The sequence below is a fragment of the Strix uralensis genome, chromosome 2 (assembly GCF_047716275.1).
Source record: "Strix uralensis isolate ZFMK-TIS-50842 chromosome 2, bStrUra1, whole genome shotgun sequence".
Classification (NCBI taxonomy): Eukaryota; Metazoa; Chordata; class Aves; order Strigiformes; family Strigidae; genus Strix; species Strix uralensis.
Window position 1 is genome coordinate 42,555,017 of NC_133973.1, and position 21,104 is coordinate 42,576,120.

The 21,104-nt window shown below is 40.5% G+C and overlaps 1 protein-coding gene across 1 annotated transcript in view; it reads right to left on the minus strand.

Annotated features, from left to right (window-relative positions):
- Positions 1-806: 806 nt before the first annotated feature.
- OTC (ornithine transcarbamylase) overlaps positions 807-21,104 on the minus strand; it is a 29,977-nt gene continuing 9,679 nt past the window's right edge. Inside the window, exons 4-10 of the mRNA XM_074860918.1 lie at positions 18,000-18,087; positions 12,178-12,331; positions 5,028-5,150; positions 4,305-4,358; positions 4,034-4,183; positions 2,868-3,005; positions 807-866 (exon numbers count right to left, since the gene is read on the minus strand). Of these exons, the coding sequence (XP_074717019.1) occupies positions 807-866; positions 2,868-3,005; positions 4,034-4,183; positions 4,305-4,358; positions 5,028-5,150; positions 12,178-12,331; positions 18,000-18,087 (767 nt within the window). The remainder of the gene's footprint in view (positions 867-2,867; positions 3,006-4,033; positions 4,184-4,304; positions 4,359-5,027; positions 5,151-12,177; positions 12,332-17,999; positions 18,088-21,104) is intronic.

Below are 21,104 nucleotides of genomic sequence, written 5' to 3' on the forward strand. Positions count from 1 at the left end.
AGACAAAATGCAGCAAATTCTTCCCACAAAGGACCTGTATACAGTTCCATCATATGGTGACCTTCATGTTTGCTTAGAAAAAAAGAAATAGAAAACTTGCTTCTTCAGCCAAAATTCTGTTAGAGAGTGAAGGTCTAGGGGAGATGGACAAAGAATGAACCAGTTCCTTCCAGCCGTCTCTCTCTGCTGCATCCAGCTCTGTGGAAGCTGTTCTATTCCAGTTCTGCAGCAATATCCCCCTGTGCCAGCCCACAGGAATGTCATGGAGGAAGATGATGCTCACAAGGTCTCTATATTTTTGGTGTCAAACAGGAGTGGGATTTGGAGGTTGGCTGGAGGACAGAAACGGGAGCCAGGGTGCCCAGGAAGTGCAGGCAACCAAGGCAAACAAAAGCACTTCTTCTCTGCGCACACTTCCTGAGGTCAGCAACTAAATGGACAGGTTTAGGGAGAAGGCTATGTCTGTCATAGTACACTATACGAGTTCCAGCACAGCTATGTGTAGACTATGTTATGCTTATGATGCTGGTAGTTAAATCATTAAAGTGCAACGTTGGAACATTTTCTATGATGCTGATCACTAGAGAGGATAGCCAACTTGGATCATCGAGATGAAAAGCAGCTTTTGCAATGGTGTTTATTGTCTTAACATTTTCACAAATGTAATGCAATATTATACAGCTAACTATATGGTTTTATTAAAGAATCGTTCATTGCCTTGATCCTTTCTGAAGAAGATCTATGTCCTTGTGGACCAGAATATTCTGCCGATGAGGAATATTTTTCTCTTGGCAGGAATCCAAGCATCAAAATGTAGGCTTTTGTAGCTGTGGTGAGTAATCTGTCAGCAGGGAAACCATGACAGCCTAGAGGAGGAAGAAAAGAAAAAATCCAATCACACTGGAAACAGATACTCCATAAAAATAAATAAGGGGAAAATATTTTCCAGCTCTAAAGTCTTGTGCTGAAAATTATTGTCCTGACAAAAACTGCACACTTAGATTTATTTGCTAGAATTTCTGATGATGAATCAGGAAAGAGCTTAAAATCAGTTAGGATGTTCTGTATTGTAGCTGATAGGTTTTCTCAGTGCAGACAAAATATATTAATGGACAGCCTAGGAGAAATTCAGACAAAGCATTTAGGTCAAATGCTGAAGCCTTTCTGGCGTGTTATATTGTATCCTCAGCTACTGCTAGGAGATTCTGTAGGTAGCCGAACAGCACATGCGCTTGCTTGTGGATTTCAGCAGAGCTTCCATTAGCATCAGTGAGAGCCATACTAGAATCAGGACTTTAAAATTTATCCCAGTTTAGCTATACTTTCTGTAGAAAAACATGGAAAATCCTCACTGAGGTTAATAGTGTGTCATCTACCCCTCCTGACCTCCCCTAGTACTCCAACAAACGTTAGGTATGGCTGTGAAACGAGACCAATGGGAATTTCAGCTAAATAAAACGTGGTGTTGCAGCAGCTCTGCTTTCTTCCCCACACCTGTGTACGTAACAAACCCCATGCTTACTTGGTTTTGACAAGGTATTACCTGGTTCACACTGTTGCGATTTCACAGCAGTGTTTTGACTGCAAATTGTTATTTTGGCCCAGAACTGGATTTACAAGGGTTCTCCAGGTCTCGTTGCCTGTCCTTCCTTTCCCTTCAGCCCTGCTCAGTGTGACAGGCAGTCCCAGGCACGTAGTGGGGACTGAGTACACAGCTGCACAGCCCCTCGCTGCTACCCATGTTGTAGCTGCACTCAGCCGTGTTTGGAACTACAGCTGAGAAAATAATTTATTTTTCAGTTTGCTGTCTGAGCTGAAAGTGGTAGAAATAATGTATAAACAAGATCCATACAGTCATTATTTTTATAGCTTGATAAAATACAAATATGACATTTTTCTTAACCCTATAAAAAGACGTGCAGCTGGAACAAAGATTTATTTTCTTTAAAAAAATATTTAGGAAAATTAAAAACATTGCAAAGTTAAACTAAAAAATATGAGTACTTTTTTTGAATTTTAAGGTGAAAACTATGATTGTAACAAATTTATTAATAACTTTGACCATGTCCAAAATCTAGAGTTTTGGCAAATACTATACTCAACCGCTTAGTCACTTGGAGCACATCTAGAGTTCACCTGAGAGATATGACAATGTAATTTCTGGGGTTTTTTTCACCTCTGAACGTTTTCACTAGCTTTTGCCAACATGATGGTTCTAAAGCCGCCAATAAATAACAGGCTACTGAGATCTGGCAGTAATTTTCTGAAATTCTAGGAATGCTGAGAGGGGAGTTGTGGTTTATGTTAAATGCCAACTGTCCTCTCATGGTTCCCATGGATCACACAGTATTACCCACACCATAACCTTTCAGGGTACTTCAAAGCTCTGCTCTTGCAGTACTTTCTCAAGGAAAGTTCCCATTGGTGTCAGTGGAAGTTTTTCCTGAGAGAATATTGCAGAATCTCTAGCTTTAAGTGTTTAGGAAATTGTAGTTTCTAAGACCAATCCCTGGGACCTCAGCATTTAACATGTTTTAAAACTGAGCAGCTGAGTTAATCATTAGAGTAAACCCAGTGATTTAAATACCAAAAAATTACAGCTTATAATGTAGATTTCACTTAGTGATAAAAACTGGGTCAAGCAACAGCAGATTATCATCAAAATAGGTCACATTTGTGTCCAGCAGTATTTATGCTACATATATATGTTGCCTATAGTCAAAATTGTGATGTGCTGTGGGGAGCATTTGAAACATATGTATTAACATTTACTATTTATTGAGGAACCAGGCTGAATCCAAGCCTGTAGTGTAAGGCAGAACAGAAGCTGACCCTAACCTCTAACTACTGATATCTTCTTTTTTTACCATAATTGTCCATTTTCTGTTTTCAGCCTCCTGGAAAACCAATGACCGTGGAGAATAAAATACTTCATCGTCAACTTCTTCAGGTTTTCTGGGTAAACAATGTAAAAAAGTCCAGTTTGAAGCAGCAGATTTTGCCATCTATAGATAAAAAGGCATATAAAAATAAAGAAATATGTGAGGACATTAATAAAATCTTCTAAGACTAACAAATTTTATATTAGCTCCCACTCTTGTTGCTTGGATGATGAACTCAGAAGAATTCCACTGACTTCAGAAGAATTCTTCATCTGTGAAGAAGATGGGAATATCCCCATTTAAGTCAGTAGGAGCTCAGTGCTGACTTCACAAAAGTCAAATATTTACTCCTATTTCTCTGGCTTTAGTAGGAGATTAAAAATTTCAGTGACCTAATGGATCAATAAAGTGCGATACTATTGATAATTGCAATAAAAACATGCTAAACCATACTTTAAAAGGCTATAATTTTTTTCTTTTGATATCGTCACTCATAATATATTGATCTAATACCAATGAACAATGAATTAAATCACTTTAGGCCAGTTCAGAGACATACTGATCAATAGTATTTTGTGAACTTCTGTTAAAATACAGTCAATCAAACCAGTAATTCTATCAGCAAGGAAAATGTCCCTTTTATCTTTCACAATTAATACTTTATCACTTGTTTTCTCTAACTGATGTTGTGCTGATAAGCATTTCAACTAGATGATTTTAAAGATATGTATTTAATGTTTTATTCATTGACAGATATACACAAAATTGCCCCAAATGCTGTCCAGGCATTTAAGAGTTAATCTGTGAGCTGCTCATTCTAAATTCAATATAAGGGATCATTTCTGGTAGCAAAGAGGAAATTCAAAGTTAGAAATAGTTTTTAGGTCATAAAGAAGTAAAAGGGTAGCTCTCCTGTACATGTTCTGGAGTTAGATCTCATTGGGAAGCTCTGAAAGAGGCCAATCCATGTGAACTGTATAAAATAATTCAAACTTTGTTATCTTTATGAGTTTTTCAAGTTGGAGGAAGGTTTGCATGTGGTTGTTCCATGGCCCCACTCAAAAAAATACCAAACCCATGCTTTGCTGATGTTGATTTTTATCAATGCAAACTGTGAAAGCATCAACAAAAAACTAAAACTCAATTTTTACCTGCATTGTAATCTGATAACCTTGAAATGCCTTTAGTCTTTCTTTCTTTTCCTCTTCTTGTCCCATACTTATCCATGTATCTGTAACTAAGACATTGGCACTGTCTGCAGCTTCGAAAGGATCTGTTGTGAGAAGTAACTTTGTGCCATACTAATGTGAATAAAATAAGGAAGATCAGGAAGACACAGAACTTCAACTTCATTTATTTTCATTTATAATGAAAATAAACTCTATTCAAACTACTTTACTAGGCTATTTCTTAGGCTCCTACCTCTTTGGAGTACTGCTCAGTTATTTCAGTTATTCTGAGGTCTGGTTCAAAGCCCTGCCAAAAGAGATGATAGGTAACATATCATGGAACGTATGTAAGATCTTTACTGATCACTGGTTAGAAAAATACTGATTGAACCATTTGCTATGGGAAGAAGAATGTCTTTCAGAACTGTAAAACTTGAGGAAAATATGCTGATTTTGTTGAAAGTTTATTTTGGAGATAAACTGGTAGAAAGTGTTTTGATAAGGTAAGAAAAATTTATTTCAACAGTTACAGAATGAAATGCTTATACATAATTTTTTTTTTGTTCTAAGTTGATTCTTTGTTTTATATTTTATATTGTATTACAATGCAGCATTCTAAAAAGCCACATCACCAATCTGAGCCAACCAAGACGCAACACTTCCACCAATCTGAAACAACTTTCAAAGGGAGAGGGCATTGGATGACTTTGTAACACTTTCTCAAATGGAATTATCATTCTCTGTGATTTATACTGCAGTCATGAATTCCCCTCAGCCCTTCTGAAGTTGGACTCAGTAGAATTACTCCTGCTTTGCATCAAAATAACTGAATCAGGATTCTGAACTTTGGTTCTGAAAGCTGGCCCTCAAGATACGTGCGAGCACCACTAACTGAGGCCCTTGGGAATTATCCAAGTGACTGAGAGAAGAATGGGCAAAGTTTGCCTTTCTTACTCTATCCACATGGTTTTCTTACCTTGGGAGTCGCAATACGCAGGTGCATTCCCAGCTTTGCAGCACTCATCATGATGGAGTGGAGGACGTTGTTTCCATCCCCGATCCAGGTGACAGTGAGCCCATTCAGCCCACCATAGTGCTCCTGCCAGATGAATCAGACAGCCCTGGGGTTATGTTCCTGGCAAGCTGAACAAGCTGATGCCCTAGGTAGGAGGGGTTGATCAGACAGGTCTGGTGCAAAGAAGGCTGGCTACCTTCAAATGCCAGCTGCATGGAACCATACCTTTAACTTAACTTACTGCAGCTACAAGATGCTCAGGGAGGGGAGGTCCCCCATGTCTCAAACAAAGGCCCAAGTGCTGCAGCTTTCTCCAGTGAAGGACACATTGACACGTATGCCATATGGTAGGGCCCAGGCTGAGAGACACATCACCAGACATAGAGTAACTTTAGCACCAAAGCCATACAGCCATGGGTGGTGCCCATAAACATCAGTGAATGGTAGAAATTCTTAATTTAGAGTCAGTCCTAATGTCTAGGATAGCACTTCTTCCAGCTTTCCCCCAGATTGTGAAAATATCCCTATTCAGGTTTGCTCTGGCTTGGCTGTCTCTGCACGATGTTCCCTGCAGTCATGGCAGTGGTCATGCCCTTAGAGTGCATGTTAACCGTCACTGCTGTACAGGACAGCAAAGAGCAATACTTTGAAATCAGCTGTGCCGCTCATGGCCTGCAGGGTTTGCTCTCTGTTGTACAGCCAAAGAGTGCAGTGATTTTTTTAAAGTGTGGATTACCCGAACTTGAAACAGCATTACAGTGTTAACTGTAGCTTTGCCTGATGGCACTTACAGCCTGTATGTGTGTGGCTACTCTGGCCCTCAGCCACCAACAGATAGGCCTAGAGAGGAACAAGAGTAACAGGAGTTTCATATTTCCAGAGCAAGACAATTTGAGGCCCTTTAGCAAGCCTTGTTTTAAATATGCATGTTTATAGATAAGTTGATACCAGAAAGTTTGTAAAGACATAACCAAATACTTCTATATGCCTGCTCTGTACAACTCCCCCTCATGACTCGAAAGACTAAAGACACAATAGAGAGCCTTTTATTCTTAGTTCAAAACTGGGCCATGCTACAATTGCATTGTAGTAGCTGGAAGCCAGACAGTGCTTCAACACTTTGTGTGACATGATCCAATGCTTGTCAGAGAGGATAAGCATCCACATTGTAGAGCTGTAGTAACTGGCAACCTTGCAGGCAGTCGCAGCAAAGGTGCCAAACGACTGAACAGGAAAAGGGCTGGGACTACCCCCTCCTCTCCTGGCAGCAACTTCTCCCAAACAAATAGTTGCGAAGTTGTTCCAGAACAAAGTTATTGGTGTTTCTGCCAGTGACCACAATTTTGAGTCAAAAATAGTAGCACTTGAAATATTGAACGATGTTAAAATACTGTTGAAATCTAAACCTAATAGAGTCCTAAGCTGCACACAGTTTAAGGGCTAAAATTATGTTATCATAAAACTGTGACTTTTTCAGCTGAAGTTTGTTAGTAGCAGGCTCACCGGCAGAGGTTTGATGCAAGGGCATTTACAGGAGAGCAAATTGGGACTTTGTGGACGTGGAAGTTATTTCAGTCTAACAGTTCTGCAGGTCTCTAAGGATCTTTCAAAGTCCTTCCACATCTCCTAGCAATGGTGCTCCTAGGAGAAGGCCAAACTAAAGCATTTATTTAAGGGGTTGTTTCCAGCTAGGGCTTAGTGATAGCTGAGACATGAACCCACAGCCAGAGGAAAACGAGACAGCCCTGAGTTCTTTTGATCTCACTGTTTAAAAATAGACATTGCCGCCTGTAATGCTCAAAGCACTGACTAGTGAGTCACAAATATACTATGTTAAATAACTTCCACCTTATTACCAGTTGCTACTCTGCATTAAAAGAAGCACAGTGCACACTAAATACTTCTCTCTGTTTTCCCAAGCTACTAGCTGTTACAGATAAAATACAAAGTATTGGAGATGTCTGTATAATGACCCTCAATATGCACTGCAAATTGCAAAGCCACATCTGCCAGTGACTACTGTATAGAGTGGACATAGCTGAGTTAATCTTAATGAAGACGTTTTGTTAATGGAAGAAGTTGTAGACAAGGCAGAATCAAGCTGTGTGTGTCTATTTTATATCCTGTGCTAGGCTTTATGCTGCCACTGGTACACTGCTGCTGTAACTCAAACCTCTCCAGCTCTCTATGACTGTGACTGTACTGCTTACATGCCTACATCCTCAGCTGCCAAGAAAGATGAGACGATTGTGCTGGTCAGAAGCATAAAGCTTTGAGGCAATACAAAAGCTACTGTATATGAGACATACTTCCCCCCCCCCCCCCCCCCCCCCAGTTTTATAGTATATATTTATACAACTGCACAGTGAAAATCTTGCTAAAAGTGTTTTGCCACGATGGTAACACTGTAGGTTAAACCAGAACCTTTACAATACATGCTGATCACCTGAGCCTCTGAAGATATTTTTCCCCCTACATCCCTCTCCAATTTTTCCAGACTCTCTTATACTGATGTAGGCTTTTTACCTGCTTGGGTGTTCTGCAGTTTCTCTTTACATTTGGAACCTGACTTCAAAATACTTACACTCCTAGTCAAGCCATACAAAAAATAACATATTTAGAAAGCTTAGAGCCCTTCTCCCTTAAGAACACCTCTTTGGCAAACTAGTGATTGCTGCTGTAGTACCACAAAACTTGGCTTTTCTATTCTCATGAAAAATTCCACCTAAACAATTAATGTCAATTTTAGAGTCAACTTTCTCATCCTGGTGCTGCTTTTACAGCGTTTCATTCTGTTCTTATCCATAGTCGCAGTGTATCAGTGTATCAAACCCAGGGAAAAATAGGCATGCTCAGTGATTTAGCACTGTTGTATGTTTAGAGAAGACTGGTTTAACTAATTAGGGACATTCGTGTCTGCCTCTGCCTGGACTTGCTTCCAGCTAGGCTGAAACTCTGACACCATTATAGATTACTTCTGAAATGTTTGACCACAACAGTCATAACAGCCCTCAATTAAAACAAGCTTTTGAATAATGAATCAATAACATGTCAAAATTTAAAATGGAAAGCAGGGGCCTAGTCAAAGCTTTTAGCCCTTTGGGAGACAGTGCAATCCAGTAGATAAGAAACTGGGCAAACTTGGATCTCCTGGCTCTCAAACTGAGCTGAAGGCAGATGCTGGGCCAGTTATCTTTCTTACTCCCACTTTGGTTTTTGTCATGGTTATTGAAACAGTATATTCTAGAGGATCAGTCCAGATCTTAGTTGGGATCTAATTGTTAGAATAATGATGATGATGAATTTAAAGACTACAATAATTTGAGCTCTTTGGGCTCATCAAGAAGTTGAGAATATATGGCAGCCCTCTTCAAGCTGGGCAACACTAATTTGTTACACTGTTTGAAAAGGAATCACTGATATATTTCTTAAGCCAACAATTTATTTCTGAAAAAGAAATTTCTCTTCAGACCAGTGACATAAAAGGCTAGTGGCATATGGATCCACTCTAATTACCAGACTGGCCATCCTGCAGTCAGCTACAAGTTAGCTGATTTGGCCAGTGACATTAATATCAATTGAATCAATGTCAATACCCCAGTTTGTCCCCGGAATACAAATTGTGTGATGCTGCCCTCCAGCCAAGCTTCGCAGAGCAGAAGTTGTGAGCCACGGCTTCCACCCAGGAGACTGAGAGGCACCGGGTGGACTCAGCAAGGGGCTGTTACATGTCTTCAGCACAGACAGAGAAGTGGCTCTGCGTCTGCACAGTACCAGCACACAAACTCATAGTCTTTAAAGGCTGAATCCCCAAACCCTCAAAGTCTGGTTGCATAATGTTTACAACCATTTCTAGTGGGTTATATCTCAAGAGCAAACTCAGCTCAACCCAACTTTTAAGAAAGAGGGTAGCATGCATGCTAAGAAAAACATCTGTCTTCGAATAATAGAGGGCATTAATCCTGACTACAGTATTAAAGGGCAGAGCCAGCTTTGACGTCAAACATATGAGGGGCCCCAGATTCCCCAGGAAGAAGGCACTGGGCAAGAGGATGTTGAACCTGAAGAATCTCACCCCAGTATTCTTGACAGGAGCACACTTTGTGATCTGACAAGAACACCCTGAATACAGAACAAGAACTGACAGCCCTGAAAATAAACCAGTCACATTGTTTGGGGAATGCAACAGACTATACTAAAATAACCACACTAAAATGCACCTGTGAAAAGGGAATCAGAAGCCATAAGCAAGAAGACATTCTGACAAAACAAACCAGGAAATTAGGCAGTTTCAGACCAAAGAGAAAGCACTTGAAGAGGATTCAAGAAGGCACATGACAAAATTAATAGGATTTAGAAAATGGAAGAATAAAAATGTACTAAGCATGAAGAGGGCCAGAGTGCATGTAGTGCTCCACTGGCAAATGCAGCAGGAGAAAAAAGAAGAGGAAAAATAAAAGTACATTTTGGGTATGTACTGACAGCAGGGAGGAGCAGCTCCAGGCAGAAAAATATTTACAGGTATAAGGAAGAGACATTTTTAAAGAGAAATAAACTGCACAAAATCTGTAGCTACATTTACATATAAGACTAGTGGTCTGTGCCACTATTGTAGTTTGCATGTATATATAAATCAAATAAATTGCCTTTACATTGCAGGAAAGCAGTCCAAATGTTATATATGAACTTCCAATTCATTTAAAGAATCAGTGGTACTATTCAACATCTCTGTATTAATCTTCTTGCAGGCAGTACTCAAATAACATCTTTTTACCCTGCTGAAAATCCCATGAGAAGTTTGATTGTGGTAAGTAACAACTAGACCCTGTGGCTCACACTTCTTCAAGTGTTAATCCCACTTCTGTGACCTGGTGAAGTTCATTATATGATTAAAATGCCATCTTATTATATGCTACTGGCTGTAAGACCCGTCTTCTCCACCTCAGTGTACAGTGTAGAGATGAAAAAAGGCAGCAGACAGTCAGGTCAGAAAGGGAATGATCAGGCAGTGCCAACACCCACAGTGCACCGCTGAGAGCTCCCCCTTGCCTGCCTCTTTCTCCTGGGTAAGAAAGCAAGAATGGAAAGTGGGTCAGAAACCAGTGGTGCAGCATGCCCTTGGCAAAGTGGGGTGGCCACCCAGCTGCCCTCTAAAGGCCTCCTGACAAGGTCTGGGCTAAGGAACATGCTGGAAAGACTTGGGGAGAGACGGGCACAGTTGGAGGAAACAGTGCTCTGTTTATCAATCAGGCTGACTGGAAAATGCTGTAAATTTTAAAAAGTTTCTATGGCTGTCCAAAAGCTGAGCCATTCCTTGAGATCTCTGTAAGTGCTCAGTTTGTCATACCTCTCCATGTCAAATGTTTCTTTTGTTTGAGCACCAACTGTTACAGTCCTGTTTCCTCATCATGTAAAACATGCAGGGACACTCTTTCCAGAGACATCCTCCCCAGGGCTTGATGCAACAAGGACACCTGCCTGCTGTTGCTGCTGCCCTAGGTATTCAAACTAAGGAAAAGTCCATCCTGTGGGCTCATGTTCACCTAGAGCTTCTACCATGGCTGCCCTACAGAAGGACACAACAGAGGAGGAGCAGAGGATGATCAAAAGGGCATGTATTCTTTCTGCTGATCTCCATAGGTTTCCTCCTAAGATCAGTGGAGAAAGAGATGCATCCCTGGAGGCTGATTGAGATGCTCAGTGGTCTCTCTTCATTGAATGGAGATGGAGTACAGGGCAACAGCACTGAACTTTGGTGCCGTAGTCAGTGGCCCGGATCAAACCAGGTTTTGGCATAGAGATATCAATAGTCGTGTAGACTGTGAGTCAAGATTATTCCTGAAGCCTGTTATTCACATGTGGTAAGATGCTAATAACTAAAGTGTTTGCAAGACAACCCCCCACAAAACACATCCATAAGATTCACCTGGTTTCCAGTTACACACAGTGTTTAAATGAAACTATGACATTTAATGATTGATGACATTCTCATTACAGCTTACTGATTACATAATTTGAAGAGTTCATTGAGGCTGGCTCAATGTGATCTCACAAACGTACCTTATCCTGAGGTTATGTGAAGCATTTTAGTCTAAAGTTCACCAATTTTTGCTGGTCTCTTCACTTTAAGTATTGCAAAGTTTATGAAAAGTACTAATCAAAGTAAGGAAAAAGTAATTTTCACTAAACATATGAGTCTTTCAGTATTTAAATTTTAAGGCATGAATAATTTAGTATTACTCTCACTAGATCTTTTTCACATACTGAATGTCCCATAGCAGAGTCTTCGACACCTGAGAAACACAGCTGAATGAATCAGGAAATTATTCTGCCCTCTCTTTTTTCAAGCAGTGTGATTTTTATTCATTCAGAAAGTAAACAAGGTCAGAGGAGTTCATCATAGTTGTCAACCAGCACTGCAGTATAATGATCTTTTTTATAAGCCAGTTCCTCAACTGATTGTAAAACAGCATAGTCCTTCTGTTCACAGATAAACATCTGGTATTCTATGTGTAAAACGTTATCCTGCTGTCAAATTGACTATTTCATTAGATTAAACTATAAAATATGATCTTTTTAAACTATTCTTTTATGTGAGCAAAGTTTAAATAGTTTTAAGAGCCTGAAGACTAGGAGTTTGAACTGGTAGCATTAACTGGCTTTTCAAAATGGATCTGTTCAACCCATTTCCTAATATATGGATAGTGATTATTTTTAAACTGTTCATAGGTGAGGGAGGAATCAAGAGTGGACTACTGAGGTTTTTAAAGTCAGTGGAAAAACTTCCACTGGCTCTGGTTGAGCCAACATCTCACTTTTATCTTAATATGTAAAGCCCCCTGCACATTTTTTGAATTGCAGCCTAATTCCAATGAAGTACTTAATGTTATGCTTAACTTCAGTCCCACTACAGCTGATAGGACTACGTAATTGTTTTAAATTAAACAGGTCCTTAATTATATTGCTGGATGAAGATCTTTTTAAATAAGTAAGTGCCACATAATTACCACTTAGAAAAACGTAGGAATAAATGATTTTGAATGTTACTTCCCCAAATACTTACCAAGACTTTGCAAAAAAAGTTGTTATTAAATGGGGATTATATTGTTACCTGAAGAGTTAGGTAATCAGCTAAAATCTGGAGAGGATGGTATAAATCAGACAATCCATTGATTATTGGGATCGTGGCTTCTTTCGTCATTAGGTCCAGATCGTTATGCTTATAAACTCGAGCCAAGATTGCATTTGTCATGCTGGACAGCACCCTAGAGGATAGCAGAAATTACCCAAGTCAAACATAATAAATATAGCCCGGTTGCACTCTTCAGCATGCAACACATAAATATTAATGAGATGTAGCAAATCAAATTTTTTCAGCTACCTGAATAATTTATCATGCCCGAATAACACACTTAAATGCAGACATTTAACAAGTTGCTAATAAATAAGCAGTTTTACTTGTTAACAAACTATAGTAAGTAAATGAAAACTGCTGCTGTATTTTATGCTTTTTCTCTTTAGCGTTTGATTGTAGCTACAGATGTAACACCCACAAATGTTAAGGTATCTGCACTAAGATAAGGGATTGCACAACAATGTAATATTTGAAGAATTTGATAACTTCAGAAGAGATAAGTTGAAGATTTCTTGAATCTTTTAGCAAAGAACAAATGCAGCATTGACTGAATATTAGTGTCTCTGCATGGTAACCTGACCTTTGCGAGGATTAGGAATACAGATCTGGTTTAGATTACCACAATTCTTTACTGATCTTAATGAACACAGAAACAGGAGGCCAACAACACCAGCCTGTTCTTTCTCCTACCCACACACCTGTGTACTGGCACACATGGTATCAGCATTAAAGTAATGCCCAAATTTGAAACTCGGTATACTGATAGGGGCATGCAGGAGTCACTGTACCACTCTGGCCTTAACCTCACTTGCCACCGTGTGAAAGACTCTGAGATTAGCATAGTGGATTAGCACAGTATAGTCAGTATTCTCTGAATTCTTTAGATAAATTAAATATGGATGGACCTCTGCATTCTTTGCATTTTTGTGTTATAATCAGGTCCTGAAGACTGAATTTGAAGTGGCATTTTCTGTTTTCATGTTATCTCTAATAGGACCTTAAAACAAAACAAGGAAGAGACTGAATAGAAGAGTATGAAAAAATCCTTGCAGTATTTATCTTCCTGATTAGCCATGAAGAATTCTGGTATCTCCTCTTGTGAAAATATGGCTGTTAATGCCATGGCCTTTACACAGACAAATCTCCTGATGAAGGTGGTAACAAATATTTTCTACTGACACCAGACACTCCTCACACAGGCAAAACTCTTATAAAATGTTACAAGATTCCCTCTAGAGTGCTCTCTGAAGAAAAGACTGCCAATAGCAGCTACTAGTGAGAAGAAGGAACTGAACAATGTATTTACTGATTGCAAGGCACTGGAATAGTTGCTGTTTGTGCCATTATTTCTTCCTAACTCACAAGGTTTTTTTCTCTGTGTATGTATTTATTGTAGCTTGAAGCATGTGACTGGAAAACCTGTTCTGTTCTAAACTAGCTATCATCTGAATAGATGAAGTCTCCTGTAATCAAATCAATTAAAAGGAAACCAGGTAAGACTGGGATTGCATAGGTAAAAGACCTGGCTAGATAACAGTCTTTAGTAAAGGTGAAGTTTTGGAAGGTGAGGAGGAGTAAGCACAGGTGACTTTTCATTTAGGGTTCCTATTTATCACCAACTACAAGGTGTTTTTCTCTTTTCATTCTTTTTGCAAGATTGTGAGCCTACAAACTTCAAAATCTGAAAGCTTGGAAATATTTGAGTGTATTTGAGTGCTGCATCTCTCTCTTTTCAAAATAACTTTTATTTCTACAGAGAAAAGCTGGAAATTTTTACTCAAGTGTATCCTCCGAGGAATTCAAAATTAAACAAAAATAGAAGTATGCCTTTTTGGTGTGGCTGATCTCTGAATTTGAACATGGGACGTTTGCATATATTTTGAGTAGAATATTGCTATCCAAGGTAGCGTTTTGGTTTTGTTATGAAAGTATGTATTGATTCAAAAGGTTTGAATTTCTGACAAGACTACTTCATTGTCATTCATAGTCTTACTGGGGCATAGGGTGGATGTGTTCTCAGTAAGTGGTGAGACGTAAACCCATTCCCCATAGATGCAGAGATTCATCCCCTAATAATGCCAGTGGACTGGTAAAATCATGCTATGAGTTCTTCAGTGCTGTCACTGAACCTTACGGCCACTGAGCTATAGTGGTGCACAAAGGAACTGCTCTACAGTGGAAAGATTCATTTTACGTAATATATCAGACATGCCAAACAGCACTGAAAGGCTTAGAGTTCCTTAATGGGTGGTAACTTTTTGCTCCTGTGTCAGCGTAAATGTAAATGTCTTGTGAAGCATGGAAGAACTGTATTACGAGCAGGTAATAAGTCACTAAAAATATGTTCACAGCAGAAATGTTTTCAACTCTTACCTGCAGCAATTCTAATAAAAACTGGGACTTTTATAGATCTGTGCCCCTTTTGCTTTAAGTCCCAATCTCAAGTACTTCTAAGGCCTTCAGAGACCTAGACACGTGGCTGTAAATATTTGAAATACCCTCGGAGTTTACTACAGGCATTATTTTTTTGTTCTTACATTAACTGAAAGATGTTGGCATGTTATCCTTCATTCACAAGAAATGTCAAGGAATTAACACTTGGGCCGTTCTTTTGGGTAAACTGCTCAGCCTTGATTATGCAAAGTCAATAATAATTCTACTAATGAGAGCAGGAGTGAAAGCAGAGCATGTGGGGCTCTGTAAGGACCTGGGAAACTCACTCCACAGTAGCAGGTAAGTACTGTGACTCAGCAGAGGTACAAAATCCCCAGGTCAGGCTCATAAACAGGGGCTTGACCTGGAAGAGCAAGCAGTGGCAGAGAAAAGGCAGGCTAAAGGCTTGCATGGGAAGTGGGTATTGTAGGAGCTTTCTCCACAGAATGGGGACTCCTCCAGAATGGCTGGAAGATTTGCTTGCTTCTACTTTTTGCCTTATTTCTTGTAGTTTACTTCTTCCCTTTTGCTTGTACAAACAAAAGTCATTCAAGAACGAAAGATTCATTAGCCCTTTACTATCCCACTTGGAAAAAGAAATGAAAACTGGCCTATACAAAGCACGTCCATTTGTGTATCAGAACACACCTGGGTTTGCTGCAGGGTTGGTGTCTGAATGTCAGAGAGCCTCCTGGTGACAGTCCTGCACATTTGGAGTACTTGCATAAGGGCCCTGACTGCATCCTTCCCCTTCCTGGATGTTTGACTGCTGGGGCTCAGAGCCAACTTTGCAATAGTGCAGCTGAGGGCTACCCCTCAACACTCTGATGTCAGGGGGGAGAGGAGGCTCCCAAACAGCATTGCGAGGAGCCTCCATCAGGGCCAAGCCCTTTCTCTTGGGAGTCACATCTCTTGCTGCTTTGTAACTATGCCCATGCTGATCCTGACCTGGACCCCCACCTGCAGGATGATGTCCCAGCCTGGCCTTGGCCCACCCCCAACCCCACAGAGGTGCCCGATGCCCTGGACTGTGGCTACCTCCAGCTGCCTCCCAGCTGCCCTACTCCCTGGCTGGGGGCAGGGGGCTGGGTGCTGGCTGACGAGACCTGGTGCTGTCTGACCCAAGAGGATTTCCTGGCACCTGAGCCTCCCTAGTCCCCAAGGAGCCACCAGCCTACATGGCACACTGACATACTGCTCTGAAGACTCTCACCATTTGTCCTTTCCTTCCCATTCACAAGTGCCACAGTGCAATTTCATATTGGCCCTGGTAAATTAATCCTTCCTTTGGCTTCACCTGCCACATTTGGTGGCACTGCAATCCTTCCACATCATTTTGTCTTGGAGCCTGAAGTCACTCCTTCCCAAATGTGACACTCTGCACTTTTTCGTTCATTCCTCACTGCTCTGGTGTGATCCATCCCTTCTCAATTTCAGTTCCTTTAAGCTGATGTAAATAACTGATCTTCATCTTTCCAGCCTGGCATGCCAGTACCCCTGCTCACCATATAAGTTCTATCTCTTCAGCCCCAGTCTCAGCACCAGCCGCCCATCTCCCTCCTACTGTGCCCTTTGTCAGCACCTTCTCCTCCTCCCCCTTCTCAGATGAGAGACTCTCTGCTTACAGTGGTCCAGTGAGAATAGAAAAAAAGGCAAGATGCTTGGAGAATAATACTTATTTACATCAGTGTGGGGGATGAAACTTGAAAAACCCTCCATCTCTCGTGCCGGTAAAGTTGTAGCAGGGATGCATGTTCTCTGAGGCACTCAAATGGCACACTTTAATGAAGCTATAGCTGTACTTCTTAAACTGGGGTTATGTCTCATGATGTCTGAAGAATTTCTTTTGAGGGGATGTATTTCAATCCAATGGCAGTGTATGAGCTCTGCTGAACTGGACAGAGTGGCCATTGGATACAGTGGTCTAATGTACCTCAGACTTGACTGTTAAGTCTCAGACTAATCTGTTCTCTCTGTAGGCCCACACGTTTACACGACTTCTGAATCTTTTAAACTTGTAGGTACTAAAGCAAGGCAGTGGGACACACTTTTGTTGAAACATCTGAACACTATCATTGCAGCATACTTTGATACTGGCAGAGCTATGTATCTAACAGGGAGTGAACACAAAGTACTTTGAAGCCTCAAGAGACTGAAATTTTGACTATTATCAACACCCATATGTCTTCCACTTCCAGTAGTTAAAAGCAAGAAAGGAAAATTTCAAATTTAAAAAGACCAAATGTTTGGTCTTTTTCTTACATTTTCCTTGGATTTCATCACAGAGAGAACAACAATATAGTTCTCAAACAATCTCTCCCACTGACTGTGAAAAGGGTAGTATACAGCAGAGGCAAAACTCAGCTGGCTGATTGCATATTTTGAATTGAGCCTGACAAGCTTGACACTGCATATCTTTCACCAGAACAAAAAGGACCTTTTGGACACTACTAACCTTCCAACAGCTGAGCCTGACTGAATCGACCTCAGGCTGCAAAAAGCCTGCCTAGAAAGCAGCACAATACTGAGGCTGGATGAGTCTTTAATACATGGAGTGCTATGAAAAATAGCAAGAGTACCTGCAAAAGATAATCTCATGTTCTGCTTACTTTCTGCAACATCAGAGGGAATCCACTGGAAAAAAACTTTGAGCTCAGTTCTTCCCTGCTATGGCAATGAGAATAGGCTGTTACCTACCCATCCCTGCATGCATGTGGGACGGGGCATGATTAAGATCTTCCAAGGGGGGCAGTAAGAGAACAATGCCATAGTCCAGCCTCCACAGCAGTCCTGACAGTGGGTACAGCAGTGAAGGAAGGCACATGAAATCAGAAACTGGCTGCAAAATGTTGGTCAAGTTTGGTGCTGCTGAAATAGGGAGATCAGAGTGGCTTCAGTGTGACCCTGTCACTGCAAGTAGGCTAAGGCCCACCAGCAGCTGGCCTAACTAGAATAAAGTCTTTGCTTTTTATTTGCCAGTCAGTTGTACTTCTAGCTTCATGAGGAGCAAGAGAACCAGAAGGTTCTAGTATTGTTTGAATATATGTGCTGTCATCAGTGGAGCTATACTACCGAGGTTCATAAAATGTTTCCATTTGTGTGACTGTCACTCTCATTAACAATCCATGTGCCAAATTTGATAAAAATATTTCTTGTTGTGAGATGATTTGGAGAGCTAGAGTGGATGGAATGATAGTGTACTGAACTACAGATTCTGTGAGCTGATCTGCAAATATTTAAGAAATTTGGAGTGCCTTTTGACATTTTCCAAAAAGAAAATATTAGCTTCCAAAATTCTGTAAGATAGGTTTCAGCCTGATCAACTACCAAATACATAGTGATCAATCAAGTGACATTTTACCAACCTTGCTGTATCTGTGAGACTCTCATTAGTGCCCAGATGTATGTCTTGTGTTGTAAGGAAGGAAGGATGTCCTCCAAGGAGAGCAAATCCTACAGTGAGGGCAAATTAAAAAAGAAATTAAACACCAGCACCTCATATTTACAGCCAAGACTCAAAATCTTCTTCATGTAAAAGATATTTACAGCAATAAAAGTAAAACTTATCAGGGCATCCAAATGTTTCAAACACTTAAATTCTGACACACAAGACACAAATAGATGTATTTTGGAATAAAACCACTCAAATGTGATGCTTTGCGGAAATCCTTAGGCATGAGTTCTGCTCTGTGTTCATAGGAACAGTCATTCAAGTTGTAAGGCTACATATTGCCAAAAGCATCACTGTGGCTCCCTGTTAAGAGCTAGGTAATCCATTCATCATGCTGAATTTCTGCTTCAAAGGCCTTCACATCCTAGAAGGGCCATCTGAGTCACTAGGTGTAATTCCACATCCTTGCAAGAAGCTACAAGTATAGTCACTCAGATAGAAAACCCTAAGTCTCCTCATACACTATAACAAGCTAGAGCTTGGTTGCAAATGACCAAGTTCCTTAAAAATTATAATGTGACAGAGAGAAAAGATCTCAAGCACTGCCAGCATCCCTCCACTCTGCAATACTTAGGAATTTACAAGGTGAGCCAAGGAACTGGGTGGATGAGGTCTGAAGAATGAAATCCATTTCTGAACAGGAAACCATGGAAAGACCTGAGCATCACTTAAGAACATTAAACACTTTGGGGAACTTAAAAGATTCTGGACAGTATTTTGGATAAAGACAAATTACATGCTAAGGGCAACTCTTAGGTTCTGTCCTGCCTTGTTTATGTTGCACCACCACTAGAAAGTTACCACAAGCAACCAGCTGACACAGACAGGGAGGAAAACACTAGAGTCTCCCTGCCTTTGCCTGATTTAAGCCTAAAACCCCCCTCCACCAAATCTCAAATGTAAAGTCCATCACAGCCACATATTGGGAGGATGGGGCCTGAGGGGGACTGTTTTATGAACTGCCACAAATGGTTTAACATAAGCCTAGCACAGGACACAGGGTCCTACAACTGGGGATGTACAAAATGTAGGATTGGAACTGGGCTGTAGGTAGCCTTGTAAGGCATTTTCTGTGCACTGGGGAAGATTTTCCACATAAGAACAACTCCCTTCTAGTAAAGAAATTGTCAGGGAGACCTTGCCCTATCACTAATATCCATGATGAAGGAAATATCCAGGGGATTTCAGTGTGGACAAACCAACCATGCCAAGACAACACTGTGGGGGAGTGAGCCTTTTATTGTGACAAAATTCTAGCAGGAAGCCCATTTTATTTTTACTGGCAGGAAGAGAAAGGCTGCATACAGCACAGAAGAGCAGAGACCCTCCTTCTGTACTAAACTGTTATCTCTTGGAGGTGCTAACAAATTTCGTGCTGTTAAAAAAATAAAAAGAAAAAAGGAGAAAAAAAAAAAAAAAAAAGGTTAAAAGCTGCTTGGGCTAGTTGTAGCCATTAGATGGCACTGCAGACATCTCCAGGACTGCAGCTTCAACATGATGTTTGTACAGGCCTGACAAAGATTAAAAAGTTGATCCCACAGCTACTCTTCAAAAAAAGGATTAAACCAGGAGTGAACACTGAAACCTTCCACAGATAAAACTAGCAACTAGGTTTAGGCGGCAGGCCTGGGTCCCACACCTGGGCCCCTAACACAAAGCAACCCTTATTAACTTCCATCCCATGCGGGTAGCAGGGTCGAGGTGAGGTCTGACACTTTGTGTCAGTTCAGTCAGTCTCTAGACTTTAAAATGCAATAGCTAAAAATAATACTGACAAATCATTGCCTTTTGACTGCCTCAATTTCCTTAAAAGTCAGATCAAAAAAAATTATGTTCCAGACACCACATGAAGGGCAAATCTCTGCTCGTTTCATTGAATGAGCCTGATTCAATGATGAATTGGACCCAATCATTAAGGATTGCTCCAAACCTCAACAAGATTAGAGTCAGACACAGCAAACTTTTAAGAATGAAGCATCACTTATTCTACTATTACTTTTTGCTGTTAGAAAAGCACTATACATTTGCTGATTGCTCTGCCCTATTTTCTTGGTTATTCAGAAGCATATTTGTATTAAGGCAGGAAAAATGTTTAGGTTTCCTCAAATACTTTCACCTCCCCTCTGCAGCTCAGACACAAGCATTGTATTTATGGGAACATGTATGCAAACAGTTGCCTAGACACTACAGCCTACCTATTCAATGCAAGTTTTTAAGTCGAGACCTCAAGGATGAAACGTTGTTTGTAGTAACTTTTCCTGTCCAGCTTCTTGTGGTTTTTTTCGAACTCATATACAATTATGTCAGTGATTTATCCCCACAAGTTCCACATAATACAACAGCTCTGCATTTTAGGCTTCTAAATGCATGGACTTTAGTAGATGTTTCACAGTCCCTGGACATGTTCTGTTTTCTATAAATGATGCCCAGGTAGAAAAAGAGGAATCTGGCCATTTATTCAGAATTACAAGACATCGGGCAGCCCAGTTGGAGCTACCACCTGGAGTCTGTGTACATAGCAGAGTCCTAATGTGTTGGGCTTTCTGTTTGTGAACCGGCCATCTGTGCAGGGCCTGGGAACATATTTCCATCCAAAACTTTCCATCTGGAAATACACGAGCTCTGTGCTCTACTTGGTATAGTTGCAGAGACAGAATATTTGCTTCAGATTCTTTCATCCAGACTACTAGTAGAAAGAAAAAAATTATGACTTTTGAAGATATGCAGGCACCAATTCAACAAATAAGCACATGCTGTAGTGGTGTGTTAAACTGGAAGATTAATTCTCTTTGTTGTCACAAGCTGGTCATATCCAAGGCCACATGCTAAGTGTTTATATGAATCTTGGTATCTTCAACAAACTGTATTAAATGTTCACAGAGCAGAGCCAGAATAGATTATTATCTCATGACCTCATTACTGTTAGTTTTCAAAAATGGACAGTTCTGTGCCTCAGGCTGTGGCACATTACATTATTGAGCCCACTTATGCAAACTCTCATGTAGGATATGAGTGTTGG